The 24,922-nt window shown below is 38.5% G+C and overlaps 1 protein-coding gene across 6 annotated transcripts in view; it reads left to right on the top strand.

Moving 5' to 3' along the window:
• The first annotated feature begins 2,691 nt into the window (after positions 1-2,691).
• The window catches only part of LOC137281833 (uncharacterized), a 45,651-nt gene continuing 23,420 nt past the window's right edge, over positions 2,692-24,922 (top strand). For 2 of the 6 annotated variants that reach the window (XM_067813464.1, XM_067813467.1), the window contains exon 1: positions 2,701-3,863. In XM_067813464.1, the coding sequence (XP_067669565.1) occupies positions 3,035-3,863 (829 nt within the window). In that variant the 5' untranslated portion in view covers positions 2,701-3,034. Of the gene's footprint in view, positions 3,864-14,707; positions 16,064-18,389; positions 20,652-21,645; positions 22,083-24,922 lie in introns of those variants that run through there. The other 4 variants (XM_067813466.1, XM_067813469.1, XM_067813463.1 and 1 more) reach the window with 4 other exon arrangements.

Here is a 24,922-nt window from a genome sequence, read left to right as displayed (position 1 = left end):
AAAACTTTCCATTTATGACATATATTTAGAAAACTAATCATTTTTAATAAATTGTAGCACCTGGACTTCACCTGGGCAATTTGATCAAATTACGGGCATCTTTACCAAGTTTGCTGGGGCATTTTGTAGCTGGGGCACTTTGAATGGTACACAGGTACACACAGGAGATAAACATCATTTTGGCCAATTTCCGGGTGTTATTGAGTATTTGAAGCACGTGAATACATTTGGAACGGACGGCGTTAGCTAAGCTTTATTATCTTTTTGCGAAATTTAATAGCTACATCTTGGGCAGATATTAAATGAAATCCAAGCTTTTGTGCAGTTTGAAATTATCTAGTAGTCCACGGACGAGTAACATACCCTTATTTGATTGCCCGAAATGAGCACTGACTTCTGCTGACGATACTATCTTCTGGAAGTAGATCAATATTAACTGTAAAGCCCACGACACATTGAAGTCTCTTAAAGGCTTCCAGAAGAGATACACATAAAAGTAGAACTTTGAAGTAGAACATTGTGATGAATTATTGGGGAATATATTCTTACTCCTGCATCCGGAAGTTATTTTCAACTTGCGTATGGTTGCCCCAAGTGATGCCTGCCACTCCGACAGAGGGGCTTTGGATGGGTGTTGAATCTCTATCCGCCACCCTGAAATGCTCTTTTGATGATATGTCAGTGGCAGAGCTGACAATGACCTCATGCCTTCCCGTCGCTCATTACGTTGTCACAATTTATTATATGATTTGGGATCGTCTGCTTGAAGTTCAAAATGTGTTGTTTTTATTTTATATTATTTTCATTTTTTATTTTTTTTTCACATTGAACGACAGAACACAAGAGTTTGTCAGCCAGTAGAATGTCCATTCACAATAATCAATAACACTAACAAGTGAGTTACGCTTTGATATTAACATCCCTTCACCGACCATGGTTCAGAATATTCCTACTCAAGCATATACCTATATTGCCTCTGTATCTCCATTTGACGGTGCCTGTTGCACTGTTTGGTCTGACAGACACTCAGGTAACTTTTGTTCCTATGTGTCGCACATACAGACTCGTGCCAGGATACCTGACATTATTTCCATAGACTTACATGTTATCTCGGTGTAGCAGAAATAAATGTACCATTCACCAATACCTACATTTACATAATTTGTTGGTTTGTTTGTCGTTAATATTCCAGCTACATGACGGCGAACTGTAAATAATCGAGTCTCGATCAGACAACCCAGTGATCAACAGCATGAGGATCGATCTAAGCTATTGGGATACGATGACGTGGCAACCAAGTGAGCGATCCTGCATGAACACCTGATTCTTTGGTGGGATCTTACGACTGTCATGGGTTACTGGAGACCAATTCTAACTGTTATAGTGTCTACTTCAGGACAGCCATGGCCAAATATTTCTACAGACCAAAAACTATGTAGCCAGGCTATATGATATTTAGTTATTATTATTCAATCTGTAATCTAGCTTCATCTTTATCACTACCGCAGAGTACATTGTTTTGTCAGCTACCTTTTTCCTCTTTGTCACTTCCATTAATTACTGTATATGACATTTATGGCCTTTATTGGTCATCCCCCTTGGCAGTGTCTGTTATCACATGAAGTGTACATGGAAGTGCTATTGTTTCTCTATATGTCCATTGTTGAATCTGTGCCTGTTTATTGTTGTTAAAACTATATACATACATACATACATACACACACACACACACACACACACACACACACATACATACATACATATATATATGCTCACATCTATACTGTACGTGAGATGTGAGTGTGGAGTCCGGTATTCCGACTGTCTGTGTAGGGACAACCGCGAGCAGGATTATGCCGCTCGCAGGAGTCGCAGGAAAGGCCCTGGGGTTGAGCTGGAAGTCCGCTCATCTCACGTATACTAGTTTGTCATGTCATGTGAAACCAACTAAAGAAGTTCGAACTAAACTATGCCTTCGTCTTCATCAACGTATTCACTTGTCTTCGTCAACGTAAAGTTCATCAAAATCATGAGCTAATTCTACAGTCATCCTATCCATGAGCCAGTCCCCAGTCGACGCACCAGCCATAAATGAACTCGTTGACATAACCATGAATTCGTTTCCCATTTGAGTAGATCAAAGCTCATGATGTTGATCACTGGATTTTCTGGTCCAGACTCAGTTATTTATGGCAGGAATATTGCTGGGTGTGCGTTAAACAACAAACAAACCAAACCAAATGTAGTGTCAACTTTGCACAAAGGAAATTCAAGAATAGTATTAAAAGACTTACAGTTGGCCCTTTTTTATCCCACTGTAATTGCCAAACGTCCTGGTGTGTAAAATACTGAGATGAAAATCTGTGTACAAGAGAACATACAAGTATCTTTTTGATAAACTGATCCGTGTGTTTTTCAGCCGATTTTCTCAGCTTTGTCAAAATATCACAAAAAATCATCTCATTTTGCAATTTGGACTCTTTCTTTTACAAAGTAAGAAAACACGACTAATATGGATAGTTTGGCGTCACATTCTACTAGGGCATCCTCGATTATCCCCAGGGTATGGATTTATTGGAATGTATATACCTTGGAGACTAACAGGGAAACTATATCAGAGGTGGTCTTGATTATCTCACGATCTCCAGATGGGCTCAGGAAAGAATGACGCTTTCTGACAGAATTACTTCCCTTGACAAGACCTGGCATGGCCGCCGAAGAGAAAAGGCTTGGGGATAAATTGGATGCAGCAATTTTGTGGTGTTTCGCAATTTGAAGAGGATGCAGGTTTGATGTTACAGATACCTTTATAGAAACTGTGATTGGGGATATCATTCATGAAGCCATTTCATACATACGTTGGACTCCAGTACAGGAAGTGTCGACAAAGCCCTCGAAGCTTCAAATTTCGCGCACCAGCTTCAACGCTTTCCACTGAATTGATTTTTACTGGTATGAATTGTATTCTGAGGCCGTATCGGTTCGGATAAAGACGTTTGTTTATTTAACTAGGGTCTTGCGGAAATCAAACACAATGTTTATTGAAACGCTTGAATTCACTATTCCAATTGACCTTTGTAGTTTATGTGCCTCTCTTCAGAAGGGAAGCTCCGATATGGAGTTCCCGGCTTCGGTGAACTCTTACGGTACAACACAAGATGCAAACATTCAGGTTCTTGTAAAATCAAATAAATTGACTTTCAAGGTTGATGGTGTGTCATCAAGTGCAAGTGTAATATCAAAAAGTGAATGCAAAACGTTGAAACTATCAGTCTTTGATGTGGACAGATCGCTGATGCCACAGGAAAGCACAGACTTTGATCTAAATTCATTACCCACTGTAAACCCTGGCAAAAGAACTCATGAACAGTCTGTTACAATGCCAGTGCAAGCAAAATCAAGTAGAAATTCATTTCAAGACTCTCCAAAGAGGACAAAAACTAAATCTCCAAACCCACGCCGAGGGTCCAACAGTCAACATTCGTCCATCAACACTAGACCACTGAGTAATGTTACAGTCAAAACAGAGCCAGGAGAACCAGACTTGATAGAAATCGAGCCAGATCCACAAACAACTGATGATGTCAAGAAAGAAGTTCCATACATGCAAATAGACTTTTCATCAGATGTACCTCATACACAAATGTCCCAGTCAGCTTTAGATCGTCTTTCTCACACGCAGTCCACGCATTCGCCAGGTTCCTCATCCTCTCCGTACCAACAAAACGTTCCACATGTACCAGATTACACCGAACCCAGTACTAGTCAAGCAGGATACAGTGACCAAAATGCAGATGACTTTTTAGTATTCCAGGATGAAAACGACGATGGCGATGATAATGAAGTTGATTTCACCAATGACGGTAACTATACTTTGACTGATTTTTAGAGATGTCATATGAATTTGGGACCAAGGCATAGAACATGAACAAAAATAGCTGAAAAATGTACTTTCACAGGGTTTCTGATAGTCGTACATATCAATTGTTCTCTATGAAAACAATACCTCACCTCTGGATTATTCCACCATACATAGATGTAGCAACCCATGAGGGTTCAGGTTAGAATAGTCCTTCAGCAACCCATGAAGGTCTCGGGGTAGAATAGTCCTTCAGCAACCCATGAAGGTCTCGGGGTAGAATAGTCCTTCAGCAACCCATGAAGGTTCAGGTTAGAATAGTCCTTCAGCAACCCATGAAGGTCTCGGGGTAGAATAGTCCTTCAGCAACCCATGAAGGTCTCGGGGTAGAATAGTCCTTCAGCAACCCATGAAGGTCTCGGGGTAGAATAGTCCTTCAGCAACCCATGAAGGTCTCGGGGTAGAATAGTCCTTCAGCAACCCATGAAGGTCTCGGGGTAGAATAGTCCTTCAGCAACCCATGAAGGTCTCGGGGTAGAATAGTCCTTCAGCAACCCATGCTTGCCATGAAAGGGGACTACGCTTGTCGTAAGAGGCGACTAATGGGATCATGTGGTCAGGCTTGCTGACTCGGTTGACACATGTCATCGGTTCCCAATTGCGCAGATCGATGCTCATGAACATCGATGCTCATGAACATCGATGCTCATGATCTCTGGATTGACTGGTCCAGACTCGATTATTTTACAGACAGCTGCCATATATCTGGAATATTGCCGAGTGCGGCTTAAAACTAAACTCACTCACTTAGTGAGTGAGTGAGTGAGTTTAGTTTTACGCCGCACTCAGCAATATTACAGCTATATGGCGGCAGTCTGTAAATAATCGAGTCTGGACCAGACAATCCAGTGATCAACAACATGAGCATCGATCTGCGCAATTGGGAACCGATGACATGCGTCAACCAAGTCAGGGAGCCTGACCACCCGATCCCGTTAGTCGCCTCTTACGACAAGCTGAGTCGCCTTTTATGGCAAGCATGGGTTGCTGAAGGCCTATTCTACCCCGGGACCTTCACGGGTCCTCACTCACTTAAATATAGCCTTTAGAATTGTCCACAGCAATTTAGTACATACTTATTTTCTGTTCATTTTTTATTGGTGACGTGGGTAATGCTTCCCAGTCTTCTATACACTATGTGCCCTCAGTGTGAATATTTTTATTATGAAAGGACCTGTGAAGATCCCGGGGTAGAATAGGCCCTCACAAACCCATGCCTGTCTATGCCTGTCGTAAGAGGCGACTAATGTGATCGGGTGGTGAGGTTCACTGACTTGGTTGACACATCATCTGTTCCCAGTTGCACACATCGATGCTCATGCTGTTGATCACTGGATTGTCTGGTCCACACTCAATTATTTACAGTCTGCAGCTATATAGCTGGAATATTGCTGAGTGCGGCGTAAAACTAACCTCACTCACTCAGTCATTATAAGGGTAACGCTATTTTTCAGGGCATTATCATTTGCAGAAGCCCAAGGTCTTTCATTAACTGCCGACGAAGGAGGGCAGTTGAAAAGACCGAGGGCTCCTGCAAATGATAATGCCCTGAAAAATAGCGTACCCTTATTATAGCTAAAATGAATAAATTTTTTATTAAAATAAGAATAAAAACAGCGGCATCGATTTATATTGCATTTACTGAGAACAACAAACGACGGAGGTCACTGACACACATTTTACAAATATGGACACATCATGGAACAGCACAGATGACGTCGGTATTGAGAATGAAGACATTCGACCTTGAAGTTTGTCCATACTACCAGCCGCCATTGTTTTCAGTGGTCAACCAAAAACAACGTTAGACTTCAAGTCGATATTTTCATTGCTGTATGTTGTCATTTATCTTGCAATTGTTATGGTTGGCACAGGCTGGAAAGTGCATGATGGCACGGGCACATGTGACGAATGTGAGCCAGATAATGAACCCAAGTTCAAACGAGCCGTAGGTGATCGAACTTCAACAGCTGAGCTACTTATGACGTCACCTAACAACGGCCTTGATAATGGCCCATCGTCAAGCATTTTGCGGGCATTATCAAGTTACAGGCGCTCGCTCATTTCTGATAATGTGCAGTCGTTTTAATGATGATTCTATCCATTTTAGCTCCAAGAAAGTATATACCCAAGAGGATTCATGATGATAGAACTGACCTTTGGCTAGCTGCCTACAGATATTGTTTTAGTTTACTCAAAGTTTGGACTGAAAACACAGGCAGCTTCTATATCATGTTTAGGATTTGTTTTGGTTTGGGGTTTTGTGGGTTAGTAATCCAAGCATAAATATGTCACTACTCAACAGCGATGTGTAGTAAGTTGATTTTGCGCCAAGTATGGCTCTATGGAGTGCCTCAATCACCAGATCAATCTCTGGTGCAAACATGCCTTATAGGTGTTCCTCTACATCTTGCTGATACTGGCAATGTTCTGACAATATTCATGTAGGTGAAGATTTGTAGGTTTGTTTTTTGTGTGTTGCCATTCTCCGCATTGTCCCAAAAATATGGCAGCAGTCTGTAGATGTCTATACTTAATACAAGGTATGAATACAATCACAGATACTTCCTGTTGAGAAGCACACAAGTATATTGTTTACATTGTAGATTTACGAGTCCCAAACTGCATCAGTTGTTTATGCCTTGATGTAACAAACATGAGGTTAAGAAACAGACTTTCTAAAGTTTACCTTGATGTTTAATGTTTTTTTGAATATCAATAACCTCATTAACTAATGCTGATGCAAAAAGGATCAATCAAATGACTGAGTGTTTGATAAAAGACTCGAGCACTTGTGTGATATATGAAAGACAATCAGTACTATCGGGAGTGTTGCAGTTCGTTTGGTGTACATTGTGGTGTAAATATGACTGTGTGCAAGTTATACTTCAAACTCAAAGCATGTTCAGGGGAATTACATTGTCCAGTGAACAAGCGCATTGTACATGTCATTCTTTGCATTGAGCACATTGAATTTTAAATCAATAACATATCAAAATGGCCTCAATGCATGAGAAGTCAACTGGATCTACATTTATATTCAGTTGATTGTATCATTTTGATGAAAATAGTGAATTTAGTGAATGAAAATTTGAACTGGCCTTGTAAATGGACTAAACTTTATTGTGAGCTTATACTATGCGAGTGGTCCAGCAATTATAGATGTCACACCAATAGAGGTGATGTTCGGAACCTCAGTTAAATACCACTCTAGTTCTGCTGCAGACGAGTTCTGTTGTAATCACTGTTGTTGTCTGAGCTGATGTTCCACGTCTTCGTTAACTTACACAACCAATTTCACACCAATACACAACCAATTCTACACCAGTACACGACACCAGTTTCACACCAATACACAACCAATTTCACACCAATACACAACCAATTTCACACCAATACACAACTAATTCTACACTGATACACGACCAATTCTACACCGATACACAACCAATTCCACACCAATACACGACCAATTCTATACCAATACAGGACCAATACTACACCAATACAGGACCAATTCCACACCAATACAGGGCCAATTCTACACCGATACACGGCCACTTCCACACCAATTCTACACCGATACACGACCAATTTCACACTAATGCAGGACCAATTCTGCACCAATACACAACTATTTCTCATACTAATACTAGACCACTACTGTGTTGATTGTCAGATTAACAAATTTTGTGAATGTATAACGATGATTACTTGCTAGATTGGTATGTCAGAGTTGGAATGCAAGAATATTGGGCTAATGAGAGTAATTATCACTTTTTTGTAAAGGTTCCCGTACTTTTTTGTCAGATTAACTTAATTGTCAGATTAAGGAGTGTTGGATAAACGAGAGCTGACTGTCCAAAGTTACAACCCCTGGCATCACAAAGATCTACACTCTGGGTAGGGAGTTTCTGAGATGCTCTTGAAACAGCATGACAAAACTGGTGTAAACAGTTCCTGTTCTTGTTGCCATGGCAACATGGTAAGACAACATTGTCTTTATTAGAACAGTCCTTTCATCCACTGGCCAATTTGTACAACGGAAAGGTTGGGACTGAACTACAATTTGTGGGGTTTTTTTATGTCTTTGAGGTATGGCAAGTTCTTTAAGGTTTAGCCTATTTGTAGTCATAAAGTGCATGAATTGTTGTGAATTTGAATAGTTTTACCAAGTTTACCATTACCACGTCCAAGAATGTTTATATGCCAAGTTTTCTTGCCTTTCGTTTGAACTTGGTACTATTGTTCTTGAAAGGTATTTGGAAGTTGGACAAACATGAATACATGACATCTTTTTGGGGTAACGGCTGTTTTAAATACCACATTTGATGAAGGAGCTCTGGCTAGTGTGCTGAGAAATGTCATATAAATCATAAAAAGGAGCTCATCCACAAAACTTGGTGATATATATAAGTTTATAGATGAAAGTGACTCTTTCCACACACTGACTTATTCTTAGTGATGGTGGGACTCTTAAGCAAATAAACTAATATTGTCTACACAGTCGAACCCCGTTTATCCGGACGTTTCGGTTTCACTCGAAAATCGTCCGGATAGCGAGACGTCATGTTAGCGGGATCAAACAAACAAAACGTGAAAATTAAATGAAAGCAAAAAAAACCCTCATGTACGTATATATCAATAGGTAATATTACAGTCAATAGTAATAACAGTGAATCATCATAACATATAAGTGTATCGATAATACATGGAAGGCGGGACGCAGGTTACCATTTGGCAGGTTGTCTCGTATATGATCATGTAGCGTGTGGAGCTTCGGGTGGTAAGTTAGATGAAATCAATTACAAAAAGGCTCCATTTTGCCAAATGCACATATCTCATGCATTGCACATATCTCCCCGTGCGGATAACTGGATCATTTTTCAATGGAAATCTATAGGAATGGTTCGAAAATTCGCCGTCCGGGTCTGGAAGCGTGGGGTCAGGTTAAGCGAGTACAATTAATGAACGTAAGTTTTGTTTCACATAAAAACCGTCCGGAAGGCGGGGTTTCGGGATATGTGGGGTCCGAGTAAACGAGGTTCGACTGTACTTAATGCCTATACGCTATCAATTTTATGGCAACTTGTTTAACCTTTAGCCTGCTGAATTAATTTCAGCATAAGGCGCTAATAAGAGGGTGGGTGATTTCAAACACTCAGTGCATCACTAAAGAAGGGACAACTGAAAAAATATTCAGCTCATTAATACTACATACAAAAATAAACATTATTATCAAAAAATATCCAGATAATTTCAAACGTACAGATATTAATTACAAGACAAACATAAATAGAGTAAATTTTCCTGAATTTACCTGAATTACTCGATTGGTAGCCGGATGCGTTTTATACTAGGAACCGTATAAATTGTCCAATTATCGCAAACCGATTTCAATATTCTTACTACTGATATTTCATAAGTATCTGACTTTAATTTCGTATATTTGTATCGGCAAATATCCGCGCGACGACAAATTAAAAAATAATTCTGAAAAAAAATAATCGAAAACGTTCGTCGTAAACAAATAATATTTTCGATGTCATGACAGGTCTTACTGAAATGGCACTATTACGTTTATTTAAACGTGTCATGTAATGAAAATAGCAGAATAAAATACATGATTCATAAGCATTCATGAGTGCAAATATCAAGTGTTATGGTTCATTAATTTTTGCACAAACCCACAAAAAGAGGGTGTTAAATCGTGTTGCGCATACGAAAAAACAAACATGGCGCGCTTCGTCGAACTCCTACATAAAATATAGCTTTTTTGGTCAGAAGAAAGATTACAGAACTCTTCTGTGTAAGACCTGGTGAAAGAGGGAGAATTTCTCATTCTACAAGTGTTCCATGTATCATTTTCCGTTTAGTATGACGAAAGACGGACGAAAATTAAGATCGTGAAATCTAACTTGTTTTCTAGTAAGTGCAAAGGTCACCGGATGTGATGTCACAGACGGGGATTGCTTGATGAAATTCATTCGCTATTGAATATGAACAGAAAAGTTGGAGATATTTCGCCTGAATTTAGCACAAATAACTGTTTAAAGTGATTAATCAGAGCTCATAGAATTTTCTTGGTGTATTTTTGACTATATAATTTGCACATAGCCGAACCAGTTTGACCTTGTATGCTCCCGTGACCCGGAAACAGTAGTCGATCAACACTGCAGATGCAAGTTTTTCAGTATCTTTTATTTGAATTTTTATTCATATTAGGCACAATACTTTATTGTCCACTGAATATAAAGATAGCAAAGATATAATTGTGATGCATGTTGATCCCAGCTTATTGTTTTTTTCACATGGTCCAACACAGAAACGTGTACAAATATCATTCTCAACAACAGGTGCGCGGATATGGGCGTGGCATTTGTGTTTCAAAATAACATTCATGCTTTTCTTTTTATGACGATGTAGTGTAGTAAGAACTGCAGTATACATGTTTTATAAACAAAAATATATTTTCAGTTATAGTTTCACATGAAATCGGAGATGATTTGATAAAAAATGCGTTCATATTACATGATTGGGAAAATTATATGTCTCACTTTAGAACAAGTTGAATTACATTCATAATTTTATGCAATGAATTAACGTTCTTGATGAATAATTACGATAGATTTGTCAATGCTTTATGTTTCATAACTGGTTACAACTTTAAATCTTTTGATATACTTTAATATGTTAAATGATAATAATATGACAATTATTTTTCTCTCTCAAATAGACAAAGGCAAAGACACTTAAAATCTGTCAATGCATTTGCAACGTGTAAATAACCAAATTTTAATTAATGTCTTTCAGTAATGTGGAAAGCTGACAGTTTTGCACAATTTTTTATTACAACTACATGTATGCCATAAAATATATGGACAGATGTTACAAATTATTTTGTGTATTTTATTTCTTCATAATATCGTGCCAAAATGTACATCAAATACAAATGGGTGATGAGTTATTTTTGTTTTCAGCAGTACCACTTTGTTTGCTGAATTATTTTGAATCGCGCATGACAAATAATGTCATTTATGTTGTTGAAGTAACAATACATGTAAATTTATCGGAAAATGTTATCATTTGATAAAAAAGAAACCATATACATATAAGAAGTTATATTGTCTCTGGTGAAAGTAAACATGCTTCATATTCTGTAAATATATATTATTCTACCTTATTGTCTTTTCCTGGGTTTAGGAGCAATGTCACATTATGAAATGGGTCTAATGAACTTTCAAGGATTGTTTCTGTTTGCTGAAGTGTCTGATGGTGATATACTCCAATTATTTAGTGTTCAATAGCCTAAACCATCATGAAACAAGAAACATGAAGAACAGTCCTCCTTGAATAACAAAATGCCAAGGACTGAGCAGTCTTCCGTTAAAGATCTGGAAGCATTTGATATATATGTCTTTGCCATATACACATGGCAATGAAAAAAATCCAAATTGAAATCTTAAAGAATAGCTCCAAACTGGACAATAAAAAACACTCACTGCAGAGCTCAGTATTAGGAAAAAAGAAATTTACTTGCCACCACATGATTACCTTGATGCCAAAGACTAACATAGGTTGCACCTCCTACTCAACACTTAATTATCTGTCACTTGTAGTTTTGATATTCCATATTCAAAACATCACTACGACAAAATTATTTTAGGTCTGGTATGATAATTTCATATTACTTCATGAAATTTCATCACAAGAAAAAAATGAGTCTGTCTTTCGATCACTGTTAGTGTAATCACTGCTCCAAGAGTTTGGATCATCAGTCTGTTTCCCAGATGAAGTCTGTTTTAACAGTAAAATATGAACATAGACAGTGTGCAAGTAGGTAAAAAGTATGGCCATAAACATGAGGTACATTTTGCAGTTCAGATTGCACTAGTGCAATATCTAAAAGCTGTATGGAACCACGGACTGAGCAGCATGACATGATTTTTTTTATACAAATATGCACACACGTCAAACAATTTGATCTGAAACATTACCTGCATTATATATACTAGGTAGAATTAACTCCGAAAGCTCTGCTGTTTGGAGTAACAAAATAATTTCAATTTTGCTCCAAATTCGTGAACAAAAGATGTGATGTTTAGCTGTTTTAATGTTTAAAATAAATACTGATTCACAAAGACGATGACAGTTGTTTTCTAAGCAGTAATTAATTTTTATGAAATACATTTACTGTACGTTACATTCTCACACTAGCTCTGGTTTCGTTCGTTTCTGCAAAAGGAAAAATGATTTTTTTTCATGAGATCTTCAATCATCAAAATTGTACTTCTTGTAACGATATACACTGAAGAATATTCTGTTATTGTTACGACACACTGACAATTTATATGTCTCCCCGTGTCAGAACATTCTTTGAAAAAAATAGACCGCGAAAATCATCGACTTCGGATTTGCTAAACTAAAGATCAACACATCGACGGCTAACTTCAGGAGAAATACTACAACACAAGCAACAAATGACAACTGCTATTGAACACAACTAATAGTAAATGACTGAGGATGACTGAAAGGTAACTCTGGTGTATAGTATAGATCTTACGGGAATTTGAATCAGTTTAGAAAATGTATCAATGGTCGTTTTCCAACTCTTTCTCATTTTACTTCCACGAGTGCCATGCCGTGTACGTGCTTCCGGTTTCATCAAGGGTGGGTACAATTACAAATATTGTGATACTGTTTCATGATCTGCATTATATAGGTATTGAGTCGTTTTCTTTCAATGTATATGTGTTCAGATTCTGCTTATGAACGCATATTTTCAAACATCCTTCGTATCTTGTCACTTAGAAAGACCGCGAGTTTGGCCACGCCCTTTCGGGTCACCAACGGCTGTCAACTTTGTGAATGTTGGAAGGTTTATCAAACCAAATCAAAATAAAATCGCTAAATCTGGTAATTTCTGTGCAGAGGCAATAACATTTACCTATTCACACCGTGTAATTAATTCCAGATAAAATAATTGGATATGTCAAAAGGATGGCACATTTTCTTCGGCATCACGATACATGTGGAGTTGTTTGTTTACCGCCGTTGCCATGATCGTTTCTGTTCGTCCAATCTATGATATAACATTGAGATTGGTTTTGTTTATATTTATTTGAGCCGAAAGTTACTAATTTTTAGAAAATGGGAAACTTATGAGCTTTCTCTTCGTAAAGGAAAAACAAAAAATATCGACTAAACTATCAAAAAATATTTCATTATGAAGAAAATATTAGACTGGGTACCACACGGCGTGGTGCGCTGGAAGTCAACAATGGCCGTTATTTTCGACTGCGTGCCGAGAAATTCGGCGATCTCATTTTTAATTCGCGGGCGTTTCGTTTTAAGGTATATAAACGTATTGAACATTACATATTTAAAAAGGTGAGAATTAGCACATTCCATACATAATTCATATGATACGTAAATCCGACTCGTTGAATAATTATTGCAAGTTTTATTTGGAGATGTCATTATCCTGCACTCCTGTCGAATGGGTTCGACGATAGCATTGAGAGGATTAAAGCATGTAACGATGATGTTTTTAATGCAGGAAATGTCTTGCATTGAATAATTTGAATATGATTATGAATCTGATGATGGGGTAGGTTAGTGGTTAAAGCGTTTGCTCATCACACAGGTTCAGTTTACCCACATGGTGTAATGTGTTGAGCCTATTTCTGGTGTTCCATGATATTGTGGGATATTGTTGAAATAAAGTCACATGATGCTATTTGTGTACTACTCTATTTGCCAGTAAGAAAGTAAATCATATTTATTGTCACGCTGGACTAATTCACTGGTTATTACATGTCAACAGCAATGTGTATAAGGTTTACACTTTGCAAGGTCCTTTACCCCCTTGACCTAATACGACTGAAAACGACCCTTGAAGATCCGGGTTAGATTTGGTCCTCAGTAACTCATGCTTGTTATAAGAGCCAAGTAACAGGATGAGGTGGTAAGGCTAGTTGACTTGGTTGACACATGTCATTGTATCTCAGTGGCGAAGATCAACGCTCATGCTGTTGATCACTTTGATTGTCTTGTTCAGACTGAATGATCAGAAGACCACTGCCATATAGCTAAACAATTGCTAGGTGCAATGTGAAGCATCAAACAAATTACGTTACAGTACACCAGTGATGCAAGTGCCTGCCGTTATGATCTCCAGGACTTCCTCCATACTCATGCTCATGGTTTTCAGTGTTACGTTCCAAGACCTGCAACTTCAGGCTTTCCGCCCTCTCCTCTCATGTGAGGTGAAGCTCCAGAGTAGAATAGGTCTTCAGCAACCCATGATTGCCTCAAAAGGTGACTATTCTTGTCGTAAGAGGCGACTAACAAGATCAGGTGGTCAGACTTGATGACACCTGTCATATGAGTGGAGCATATAAATACTCATTATGTTGATCACTGTATTGTCTGGTCCAGACTCGATTATTTGCAGACGGTCATCATATAGCTGGAATATTGCTGAGTGTGCCTTAAAACTAAACTCACTCAGTGACTCACTCATTCGCTCACCTACTAGTCAGTACACTTAAAGGAATATGTTTGCTGCATGTGGTGCAAATATTCAGAGAAATATTTACAAGGTTTATACTGAAATTTAACTGTTAGCCCAAGTAGAAGTTTGAAACACAAAATTGTTATGAAACTCTTGGAACTGGTTATTTTGTTAAAGTAAAAACAAGTGATTTAACGATTCATTGCATTGAAATACATTTTACAAAAGTATTCCTTGATCTGCTATTTAGATCATACTTTTGTTGCTTTCAGATTATCCAACAGCTGAATATTCAGAGAGGCAGACAAATTCATTTCTAGATTCGTATCTTGATCAGTCTCCAGGACTGACATCTACAAACTATCTCCGCAGACCTGACTTAACTGTAAATAGAAAGAGACTTAGTAACACAGGAAAAAGGACTAAGCAGTATGCTTGTCTGCAGTGTGACAAGGTATTTGGTGATAGCTGTGGTCTGAACTATCACAGGGAGGCTATTCATGATAAGATTAAGTTCCAGTGTCCGTGTGGCAAGGTTTACAAGTACAGAACAAGCTTAGTGTTTCACATGAAGAGTTGCCCAGCTTCTAAACCCATGTAGTGTGTTGAGGTTCACAAGTACAGGACAAGCTTAGTGTTTCACATGAAGATTTTCCTAGCTTCCAGGCTTGTCGTACCAACCTACCCAGAGTGGCATTATCTTCATTGTCAACAGATTTTCTGTTTGAATATGGCAGCGGCGGGTTTAACCGTTCACTTGTCATGCTGAAGACCTGGGTTTGATTCCTCACATTGGTACAGTGTGTGATGCCAATATCTGAAATATTGCTCAAGGCAGTGTAAAACCAGTGTAAAACTCACTCACTGTTTCAAAATGAAGTGCCTTTCAGAACTTATTCTTCAACATTTTCCTGATCCATCTTGTTTACAAATGGACAACATCAGTGAAGATTTATCTTAGTCATTAGTTAGTCTGAATTGTATTAACATATAGGGCCAAAAGTGTTTCCTAGTTAAGCACATTTAAGTGAATCAGTGAGTATAGTTTTACGCCGCACTCAGCAATATTCCAGCTATATGGCGGCGGTCGGTAAATAATCGTGTCTGGACCAGACAATCCAGTGATCAACAGCATGAGCTGTTGGTCACTGCCAAGTCAGCGAGCCTGACCACCCATCCCGTTAGTCGCCTCTTATGACAACCATAGTTATGGCAAGCATGGGTTGCTGAAGGCGGCGGAAAGCCTATTCTAACACATTTGAAAAAGAATGCACATGGTCAGTTTGGGCAGGATTCTTTTCCTTATATATCCAGTTTGGTTGTGATAGCAGAACCCGCACAGTGCTTCCAACCTCATGTGCTACTTCTTCAACTGTACTTCATCGATACACAGCGATGCATTGATCCATGTGCTGTCGGCACAGTGATTCGATACAGATTTTCACGTTGTCATATATCCCGATATGATAGTTCATATGGGCCACGATTCAATGATGTTTAACTTTGAATATTGTTGAATCATGATTCTGTTTTGAAAATCAGCACAAACTTAAATTTCAGTATATGATGTGACTGCTTCCAGCAACATGCAGATATTAAAGACGTTTTTGATCTGTGTTTTCTGTTTATAACAGTATTATGTTTTATTTATTTTGTACTTGCTTTTTTAAAAAAAAAACCAAAACGTCTATTTTGAATTTTACGAGTTCCTTTCATTTAAGCATTGCTTTTGTGTTTTATAGTTGGTATTGAATTTAGGTTTAAGCATCATGATTGTGTTGCCACCATTGTATCAGGATTTGTATCGTATCGCAGGTTCAGTGCACAGTACTATGGCAGTATATCGTTGTGACTAAAATTTTGCTGTGTATCATATCACAGGTTGAATGCAGGTACCAGCTCATTTGCTGAAGGGGAGAGAACCTTGATATGATGAGACATCTACAAATAACTCAGTGCACCAAGAGGTAGCATGAGTTGTATACTTCCCAGGGAGTTGAGACTGATAATATAATATTGACATCCAATGATCAAGGGAAATATATGTCTTGAGCAAGCACTAGTTACCTGGATATGTGCACTGTATAAATAAAAAAAATACCCTATAACATAACATGAGCTAATGAAACAAAAATACTGAATAGGGATATAGCACACTCATAAGTGGGATATGCTTCACCATATTGTTGCTGCAATGTTGCTAATAGCACTGTGAAATCATACTCAGTCACACAACAGTGGCAGATATGGAATCGTTTCACTGTGCAAAGTCTGTCATGTTTAGTACCTCCTTTTGCAACCTGTTCAGTCAGCCATACAAGCAACACAGGTATCGAATTTTGTCACTTCTGATAACAAAGTGTAATTATAATTGTTTGCAGAAAACTTTAGAGAACTGCTGCAATATCTTTTGAATTATAACATCGATGCATTGTAACCTTGTTGCCAGATATCATGGATGCTATCTGTGGAATGTTTCTGCTTGTCAAAAATTACAGAAATCTATGTAAAAACATGCACATTGTGTTGGACCTGCTAGAATGTGTGCACACTAGTCTGTTGGGCAAAGACATGATGTTACTTTGCATCCAGGAGTTAAAAAAAAACTTTAAACAGAAATGTGGACTTACACAATTTTCCAAACAATGTTTTTCTAATTTCTTTTTAAACACGTTTGTTTTACAAGTTATTATTCACCTTTTTCAGTGTTTGTAATTGGTCATATTTGAAAGGGATTTGTTCTGATGTGTAATGAAAGTAATGTTTGTTGAAGGAAGAGAGTTTCTTGTCTTGTTCCTTATAGCAACAAAGGTTGAATATTTAGGTTGGTGGGAATATTTTTGATTGACGCCATTGGTACTTCGATGTTTTTTCGGTACATGCCACTGGAAGGGTATTTGTTAAAGATGCCAGTTTAAAGTGATCTTTTGCTTTATGCTATTTGTAGGGTGTAAGATCAATAGATACCAGTTACCAGTTATTAACAAAATTGCTGTTTTTCCAAAGAGGGTTATTTCTGTCCTTGCCATTGGTAGGATTTCCTTAGTACATGACATTGCTAGGGTTATGTCCATACATGCCATTCGTATGTTATTTCCGTACATGCCATCACTACGGTTATTTCCGTACATGCCATCGGTAGGGTTATTTCCGTACATGTCATCGGTATGGTTACTTCCGTACATGCCATCAGTGCGTTTTTTTCCGTACATGCCATCGGTAGGGTTATTTCCGTACATGCCATCAGTATGGTTATTTCCGTACATGCCATCGGTAGGGTTGTTTCCGTACATGCCATCAGTACGGTTATTTCCGTACATGCCATCGGTAGGGTTATTTCCGTACATGCCATCAGTACGTTTTTTTCCGTACATGCCATCGGTAGGGTTATTTCCGTACATGCCATCAGTATGGTTATTTCCGTACATGCCATCGGTAGGGTTGTTTCCGTACATGCCATCAGTACGGTTATTTCCGTACATGCCATCGGTAGGGTTATTTCCATACATGCCATCAGTATGGTTACTTCCGTACATGCCATAGGTAGGTTATTTCATTATGTGCTGTTGGTGGGGTTATTTCCGTATATGCCATCAGTATGGTTATTTCTGTACATGCCATAGATACGGTTATTTCCGTACATGCCATAGGTAGGTTATTTCATTATGTGCTGTTGGTGGGGTTATTTCCGTACATGCCATCGGTACGGTTATTTCCGTATATGCCATCAGTACGGTTATTTCTGTACATGCCATTGGTACGGTTATTTCCGTAAATGCCATAGATACAGTTATTTCTGTACATGCCATCGATACGGTTATTTCTGTACATGCCATAAGTAGGTTGTTTCCATACATGCCATAGGTACAGTTATTTCAGTAATGCCATCGGTAGGGTTAGTTCCATCATGCCATTGGTTCAAGATCTCCAGTCCTGGTTTTTTGTTGCTTTCAGGTTATCGGGACCATAGGGAGAGATTGAACCAAACAATGGCTGATTTTCCGTTAGTTCCGACCAGGCCCCTGCAGCAGAGAGTTCCCCCAGTTATGGTGTTGAACCAGGGGGATATCTCCTACACACAGCCGTCCCCATTCAGACTCACCCCCAGGAAACAGTTCCCCTGTCCCCAGTGTGACAAGGCCTTTAGTGACCCGTGTGCCCTCAACTATCATAAGGAGGCTATTCATGACCACCTGACCTTTGAGTGTTTGTGTGGCAAGACTTACAAATATCGGACAGGACTGTTAGCTCACAGGAAGTCTTGTGCCCAGTACCAAAGTCAGCTTCTCTTAGAGAATATCAAAGTAACATGATGGAGCATGCACGGAAAATGAGTTGTGTATGCTTCCAGAATGTGCTGAAGATCAGACCAGTGTGCAAAATAACCACTGCCCTGTAAGCCTGTGGCTAGTAAATATCGAATCGGTCAGTGAATCTGATAGCTAGTGAATTTTCATTGGGTCATTTGTAAACAAGTTTGTTAAGTTATAACACCGAATTAAATCAGTCACAATTATGTTCATCATATAAGCAGCTTACCTTTGTGTAATCTCTTGTTTCATTTCTACATTCAGATTTCAGATCAGTGATTTATTTTGTGGGATAGCTAGCCTGACTAGCAAAATTTGGAGACTGTTTCACACACTGGATCCGGAGCGTCATTAAATGGCCCACATGTCTCCAAGACTCTGGATAAAGATTCAATAAGGATTAATTGAGGATTCTAACCTCAGCCTAAAATGATTTTATAGACCTGATTGTCTCAGCTCAAAGCATTGGCCAGGGTCCATGTGCAAAATGACATCATAGCACTACAACTGTCTTACATTGTCAGTGTGTGTGCATTATGATTATTAGCATAGCACTGAAATCATTTTGTGCAGATAGGCCAAGAAAATTAGCATTACCCATATATCATATATGGCTCATGGATTGTTCTGAGACCTTTTGGTGAATTCAGTTTCAAAGCTGGAATCCTAGAACAGTCAGAAGAACCGTTGGAACATTGAATTGCTGATGTATCGCTTGTATAGCCTTTCTAATAGCAAATGTTGAGATGAAGTATTCGTTTTTACTTTGATGAACTTCTGTTTGCATGACTGGGTTGTATTACAGCCGAAAATGAGTGGTAACCTTTCTGAACAAGGCTTTTGTGTAGCGTGGATGCCGAGAAAGTGGAATATGCTGACTGAAACTGACATGGAGGATCTTTCAAAGTTACAAATATGTACAGTGTAAATAGCTTTTAATTGGTTTGTCTAGTTTGTTTACATTTAGGCAGAAACATAGCAGAGAAAATTCTAAAATTATTATGAACATTAGTGCTGCTGCCACTCAAAGCAAATATGATACATACCTTGAATATGAGGTGGCAAATACGATACGATGTCAGCAGTTGGTGTGTTATCTATGATATTCAATGAAACAATAACAAAATATGTTACAATTTTATTTTTTCATGATGTTGACAATGGTTTATGTATCATTACAATGAGCACTGGCAACGTCTATGGAAAATTGTTGACTATTTTCCTTCTGTGTCTGGAGTGGAAGTATTCCATCACCTGATGTCTCAGTCCAGTGTTTGTTTTCTGTTGAGCAAGCAGATTTGTATATCACTCCGTAGCAGTGTCCAACTGACGATGCAGTATAGAGAGTTATCAGGACCAGTGATTTTACATGTGCAACTGTACTGGAGCACACTAGCAGTTGTAAAGTTATTATGTTGCATTCTATTAAAAATTCATGTGAACCAGTCCTTTATAAGAGAAACAAAAAATCATGGATATTTGATTCAAGTGATTGCAAATAGGGTGAATTCATGAAGGGATATGCTGGGAACCCATGATTGTCCTAAGAGGCTACTAACGGGTTCAGGTGGTCAGACTCGCTGACTTGATTCGAACATGTCATTGCTTCCCAATTGCTCAAATCGATGCCCATGATGATGATCACTGGATTGTCAGGTCCAGACTTAATTATTTACAGACAGCTGCCATATAGTTGTAATATGGCTGAAAGCAGCATTGAACAATAAACACTGATCATATTGATAATCTTTGGTCATGTTCAAAAGTGTAAGACAGCTTCTGATTAGAATATATTTGTGTATAAAACACCTCATAATTGTATATGCTATAGGTAACATCATGGTTCATTTACCTGGCAACACTCCTTGTGAGTAAACCATGATCAAATAAATCTGATTCATGCTCACACTGTGTCTGTGTTTCAAAATAATCCCAATTTGTTACTAAACCATGACAGGCTTAACATGAACAAACTGAAATGATCCAGGGTCTAGATTTTCGAAGATGTCTTAGCGCTAAGATAGTCGCAAGTTAATGTTAATGTATGGCACTTAAGACTTTTTTAGCGCTGTGAGAGCTTCGAAAATCTGGGCTCAGATGTTTATTGATCATAAAATTTCTTCACCACTGTGGGCAGCGGGGTAGCCTAGTGGTTTATGTGTTTGCTCGTCACACTGAAGACTGGAGTTCGATTACCCACATGGGTACAAATTATGAAGCCTATCTTCTGGTGTCCCCTGCTGTGTTATTGCTAGATTATTGCTAGGTGGCATAAAACCATACTCACTCACTCTTTATCCTTGTGGGGATCGTGTACCAGATCATCCTTAAATTTAACATTTTTCATGTTTTAACAATAATCACATTCTCCAGGTAATATATCATACCGATGCTATCATGCAAAAATTCCTTTGAATTAAGTCCATGGTATACTAACTAATATTTTACTGAGGGAGTAATTTTCACACATCAGATGAGCATTCACATGGTCCTGGATGTCCTTTCACAAAGCAGCCTTCACTACGGTTAGCCTTAACTCCCATTCTTTAACATTGCACTAAGGTTAAATATTTTCACCTGCAAGTCAGGTATGTCAACTACAGCTCATGTATTCTCGCCTTTGATGTAAGGTATTGTCAATTATAGCTCATATATGCTCACCTGCAGTTCAGGTTTTGTCAACTACAGGTCTAATTATTTAGTTCAGGTATTGCCAACAGCTGGTCAAAAATTCAGTTCAGGTATTGCCAAGTAAATCTCAAATATTGCCAGTTGCAGCACATACCTGTAAACCACCACGCACACAAGCAATAACTGACTCCATAACCCAATGAAGCATTTTTAACAATCCAACATATGAATGCCTGTCAAAGACCAAAAGTCCTTTTTGTTACTTTCAGGTAGCACTTTGGAGAGTGTGCATGCCGGCAAGGCCGTCTCTCAGCCTGAAAGTAACCAGAAGGATGCAGGGAGAGGGTTCATAGATCCAAACCATAGGGACATTAAGCCATTCAATGACTCCTTCAGACAAACACAACCAGACATGCCATTGTTTTTCGATGCAGATGCCTCCATGATCTTGCAAAGAGTCCAGACTGATGCTGCTAGCTTTGAGAATAAGTTTCCTTGTTCAGTTTGCGGCAAATCTTTCGCCACACCAACAGCTCGGAAATACCATACTGAATCTGTTCATGAAAATAAAACATTTTCATGTGTTTGTGGAAAGGTGTATAAATACCAGCCGGGCTTGTTCCGACATATCAAAGACTGCCCGATACATCTCATGGCCAATAAGATGCAGATCCACCCATCAGGGACCACTGACTTTCATACATGAAGGGAGGAGCGGTAGGGAAACCGTGGTTAACTGATAGTCTAACTCAAAAACTGAAAAACAAATGATACTCATTGAAACACTGATCATTATCAAAACATCAGACCAACTCTGTGATTTTTTTTGCAGAATTTATGCCCTAAAAATGAAAAAGTTGTTAAACTGTGATTAAAACATTGGCACAGTTCACTATTTGCTAAGGGGGAGTGCATAGAAGGGACAGCCACGTGTTCACAGCACAGGTTTATTCTGCAAAGGAATAATTAAATGTTTCTTGGACATGTTTTTTTTTCAAAAGTGACGAGGGCAGATGGACTTTTTTAAAAAAATTTTTGATAAAGAAAAAGGGATGAGTGGGGAACACATTTTTATGTTTTTCCCCCAGAAATACAGTTTGGAAAGTTTGGCACGTGTTAATGAGTCGTAGGTTCAGTCACACTTGTTCTTGCAGACACTCATTCTGATAGTGGACAAATGGATGATCTGGACGCGGCAAAGTCAAAATTATTTTTTGTAAATGTCATTAAAACATTGTTATGCATACAAATAAAAGTGATGCGCCAATGCTAAGAAACATTTCACTTTTTTTATTTAGCCTTAATGAATCAATAACCACATCAGCACTTGAACATACGCTTCTCGAACACTGGGCTGTCCATATCTCCTCACTCCTCCCTCATAACAATTAGTGAACTGTGTCAATATCTTAATGACAGTTTGTTTAGCGACTGTAGTTTTTTACTGATTTAGGACATAGATCCGACAAAAACATCTAAGGGTTGGTCTGAAGTTTTTATTCTAATCAGCATTTCATTGAGCATTTTTATTTATCAGTGTTTGAGTTCGATTGCAATGCATCTGAGCGCTTTTGAGCCGAACGGACTGTAGTTCTTAAAGCATTTATAATATGCTGAAGGTCAGAACTAGTTTCTCCACATGAGTACGTATAAAGCCAATTTCTTGTGTTCCTGCCATGACTTCTAGTGTCCCCCACTAAAAGGGACGTAACGTAACTCACTCTCACATGCCTGAAAGGAGGAGGTCATTGTTACATATTGAGGTCAATGTTGGCTTCGTCAGAGGCATGGTAGATAGCTTCGCAGAGTTGTGTCCCCTTGAAATGGCAGGATCCTGTGATAGTGCGCTCAAATCCCAGTTCACCCAGATCTTACTTCTGGGTTTATCAGCACCATGTCTCACGGGTTTCAACAAAGATGTGTGGCAGGTCTGCATCAGAGGCTTTGTAGTTTTCTTTGCAGAGTTGTGTCCCCTTGGAATGCCAGGATCTTATGATTGGGTTCTTATCCCAGTACCCTGGACATGTTTATAGATTTATCATAAGTGACTCATACGTATGTTACTGAGGGCTTTCTTCCTACATCAAGCAGACAAGCCATAATATAACTGAAATATTGTCACTCACTCACTGTTGTGTATGACACCAGTTATTGAATTGTATAGCGTGTGTCATACAGACACTGAGGCAAGTCTGCAAACTGGCATGTCTAGATTTCTGAAAATGTAGAAAATCTCAGGGCTCTTTATATTATATATTTCTTTTGCTGTGTACTTTGTTTCTATAAAAAATGTTTATTTCAGAGACTAGTTGTTAGTCCAGGATTTGTCCTGCACAGATGCTTATTCTCAGTAACAAATGTTTATCAACACCCCCTGAAACAGTCCACTAAATGGATAGGAATGTGGATAAGAATCACTAGATCATTTTAATCTTTATTTTGACCATTTTTGATTACAAAACTGAAACAAATGGTTGTGACATGATTACAAAGTGGAAATCTGGTGTACTTCAAAGTGAGGGGGATGGGTCATTGAGATTTTCATACATAAACAAGGAACATGGAGCCCAGCCGAACAGAGACGATTCTGGACGAGCTGCAGATGCTCTTGTGTTTTCTGAAGACTTTAAGTAAGATCTGGCACACTGTCAAATCTGTTGCGATGTGATGATGTTACAAGGTAACAATCTTCATGCGGCGTCATTTTCCAAGATCTGCCACTGCATGGGCAGTCTTTCACTGTTCAGTTTTTGCCTGATGTGGCTGGAGATGTCAAATGGTACTGTGGTATCGAGATGTCAAATGGTACTGTGGTATCGAGATGTCAAATGGTACTGTGCTATCATGTGCTCATCACGGCTTTCAGAAGTCCAATGGCTTCATGCCTGGCATTTCTGGCATTCTCCTGTGATGCCCCAAGATGTTACAATCTTGTGATGTTTTTATTTGGCAGTAATTAGTTTTGACATGTGCATTTTTCAAAAATGATTTTAAAGCTTGAATTACAGTGAAACCTATATTCCCTTAAGTCACATGCAGTATAGCTAACAGGATGCACGTGCGATTTGTTCAGCACAGTTGGTGCGTTTGTGCGATGTGACATGGCAGTTCTTACCAGACATTACTGCCTTCATAACATTTCTGGAGTTTACAATGGAGTTACTGAGTATATCTAAATCAACACCTGTTTTTTTTTGTGGATCAATCAGAAAAGAAATGTGATTAATTTCGGCTTACGCTTATTGACCCATCCACTTGAAGATTACTTTCCAAAATATCAATTTACAACGATCATACAAGATAAGCTTGTTATAGTTAGAAGAAAGAAGCTTACACTGAAGAAAACTAACCTCAGACACCATAAATTAGAAATGTATTTCTCATCAGACTTACTAAGGACTGCCACTTAAGTGTACAATGTAAGAGTTTAGTTGGTTGGAATGATACTGATAGAATTAATATGAGAATGACTGATGCATAATTCTATCAAATATTGTAAACCAAAAGTTACTGTGTTCTCTAATCTGATTGGTTGAAAAACATGAT

Source organism: Haliotis asinina, chromosome 4 (genome assembly GCF_037392515.1).
Source record: "Haliotis asinina isolate JCU_RB_2024 chromosome 4, JCU_Hal_asi_v2, whole genome shotgun sequence".
Classification (NCBI taxonomy): Eukaryota; Metazoa; Mollusca; class Gastropoda; order Lepetellida; family Haliotidae; genus Haliotis; species Haliotis asinina.
The sequence above is the reverse complement of the archived record's forward strand: the minus strand, read 5'-3'. Positions and strand labels throughout refer to the sequence as shown.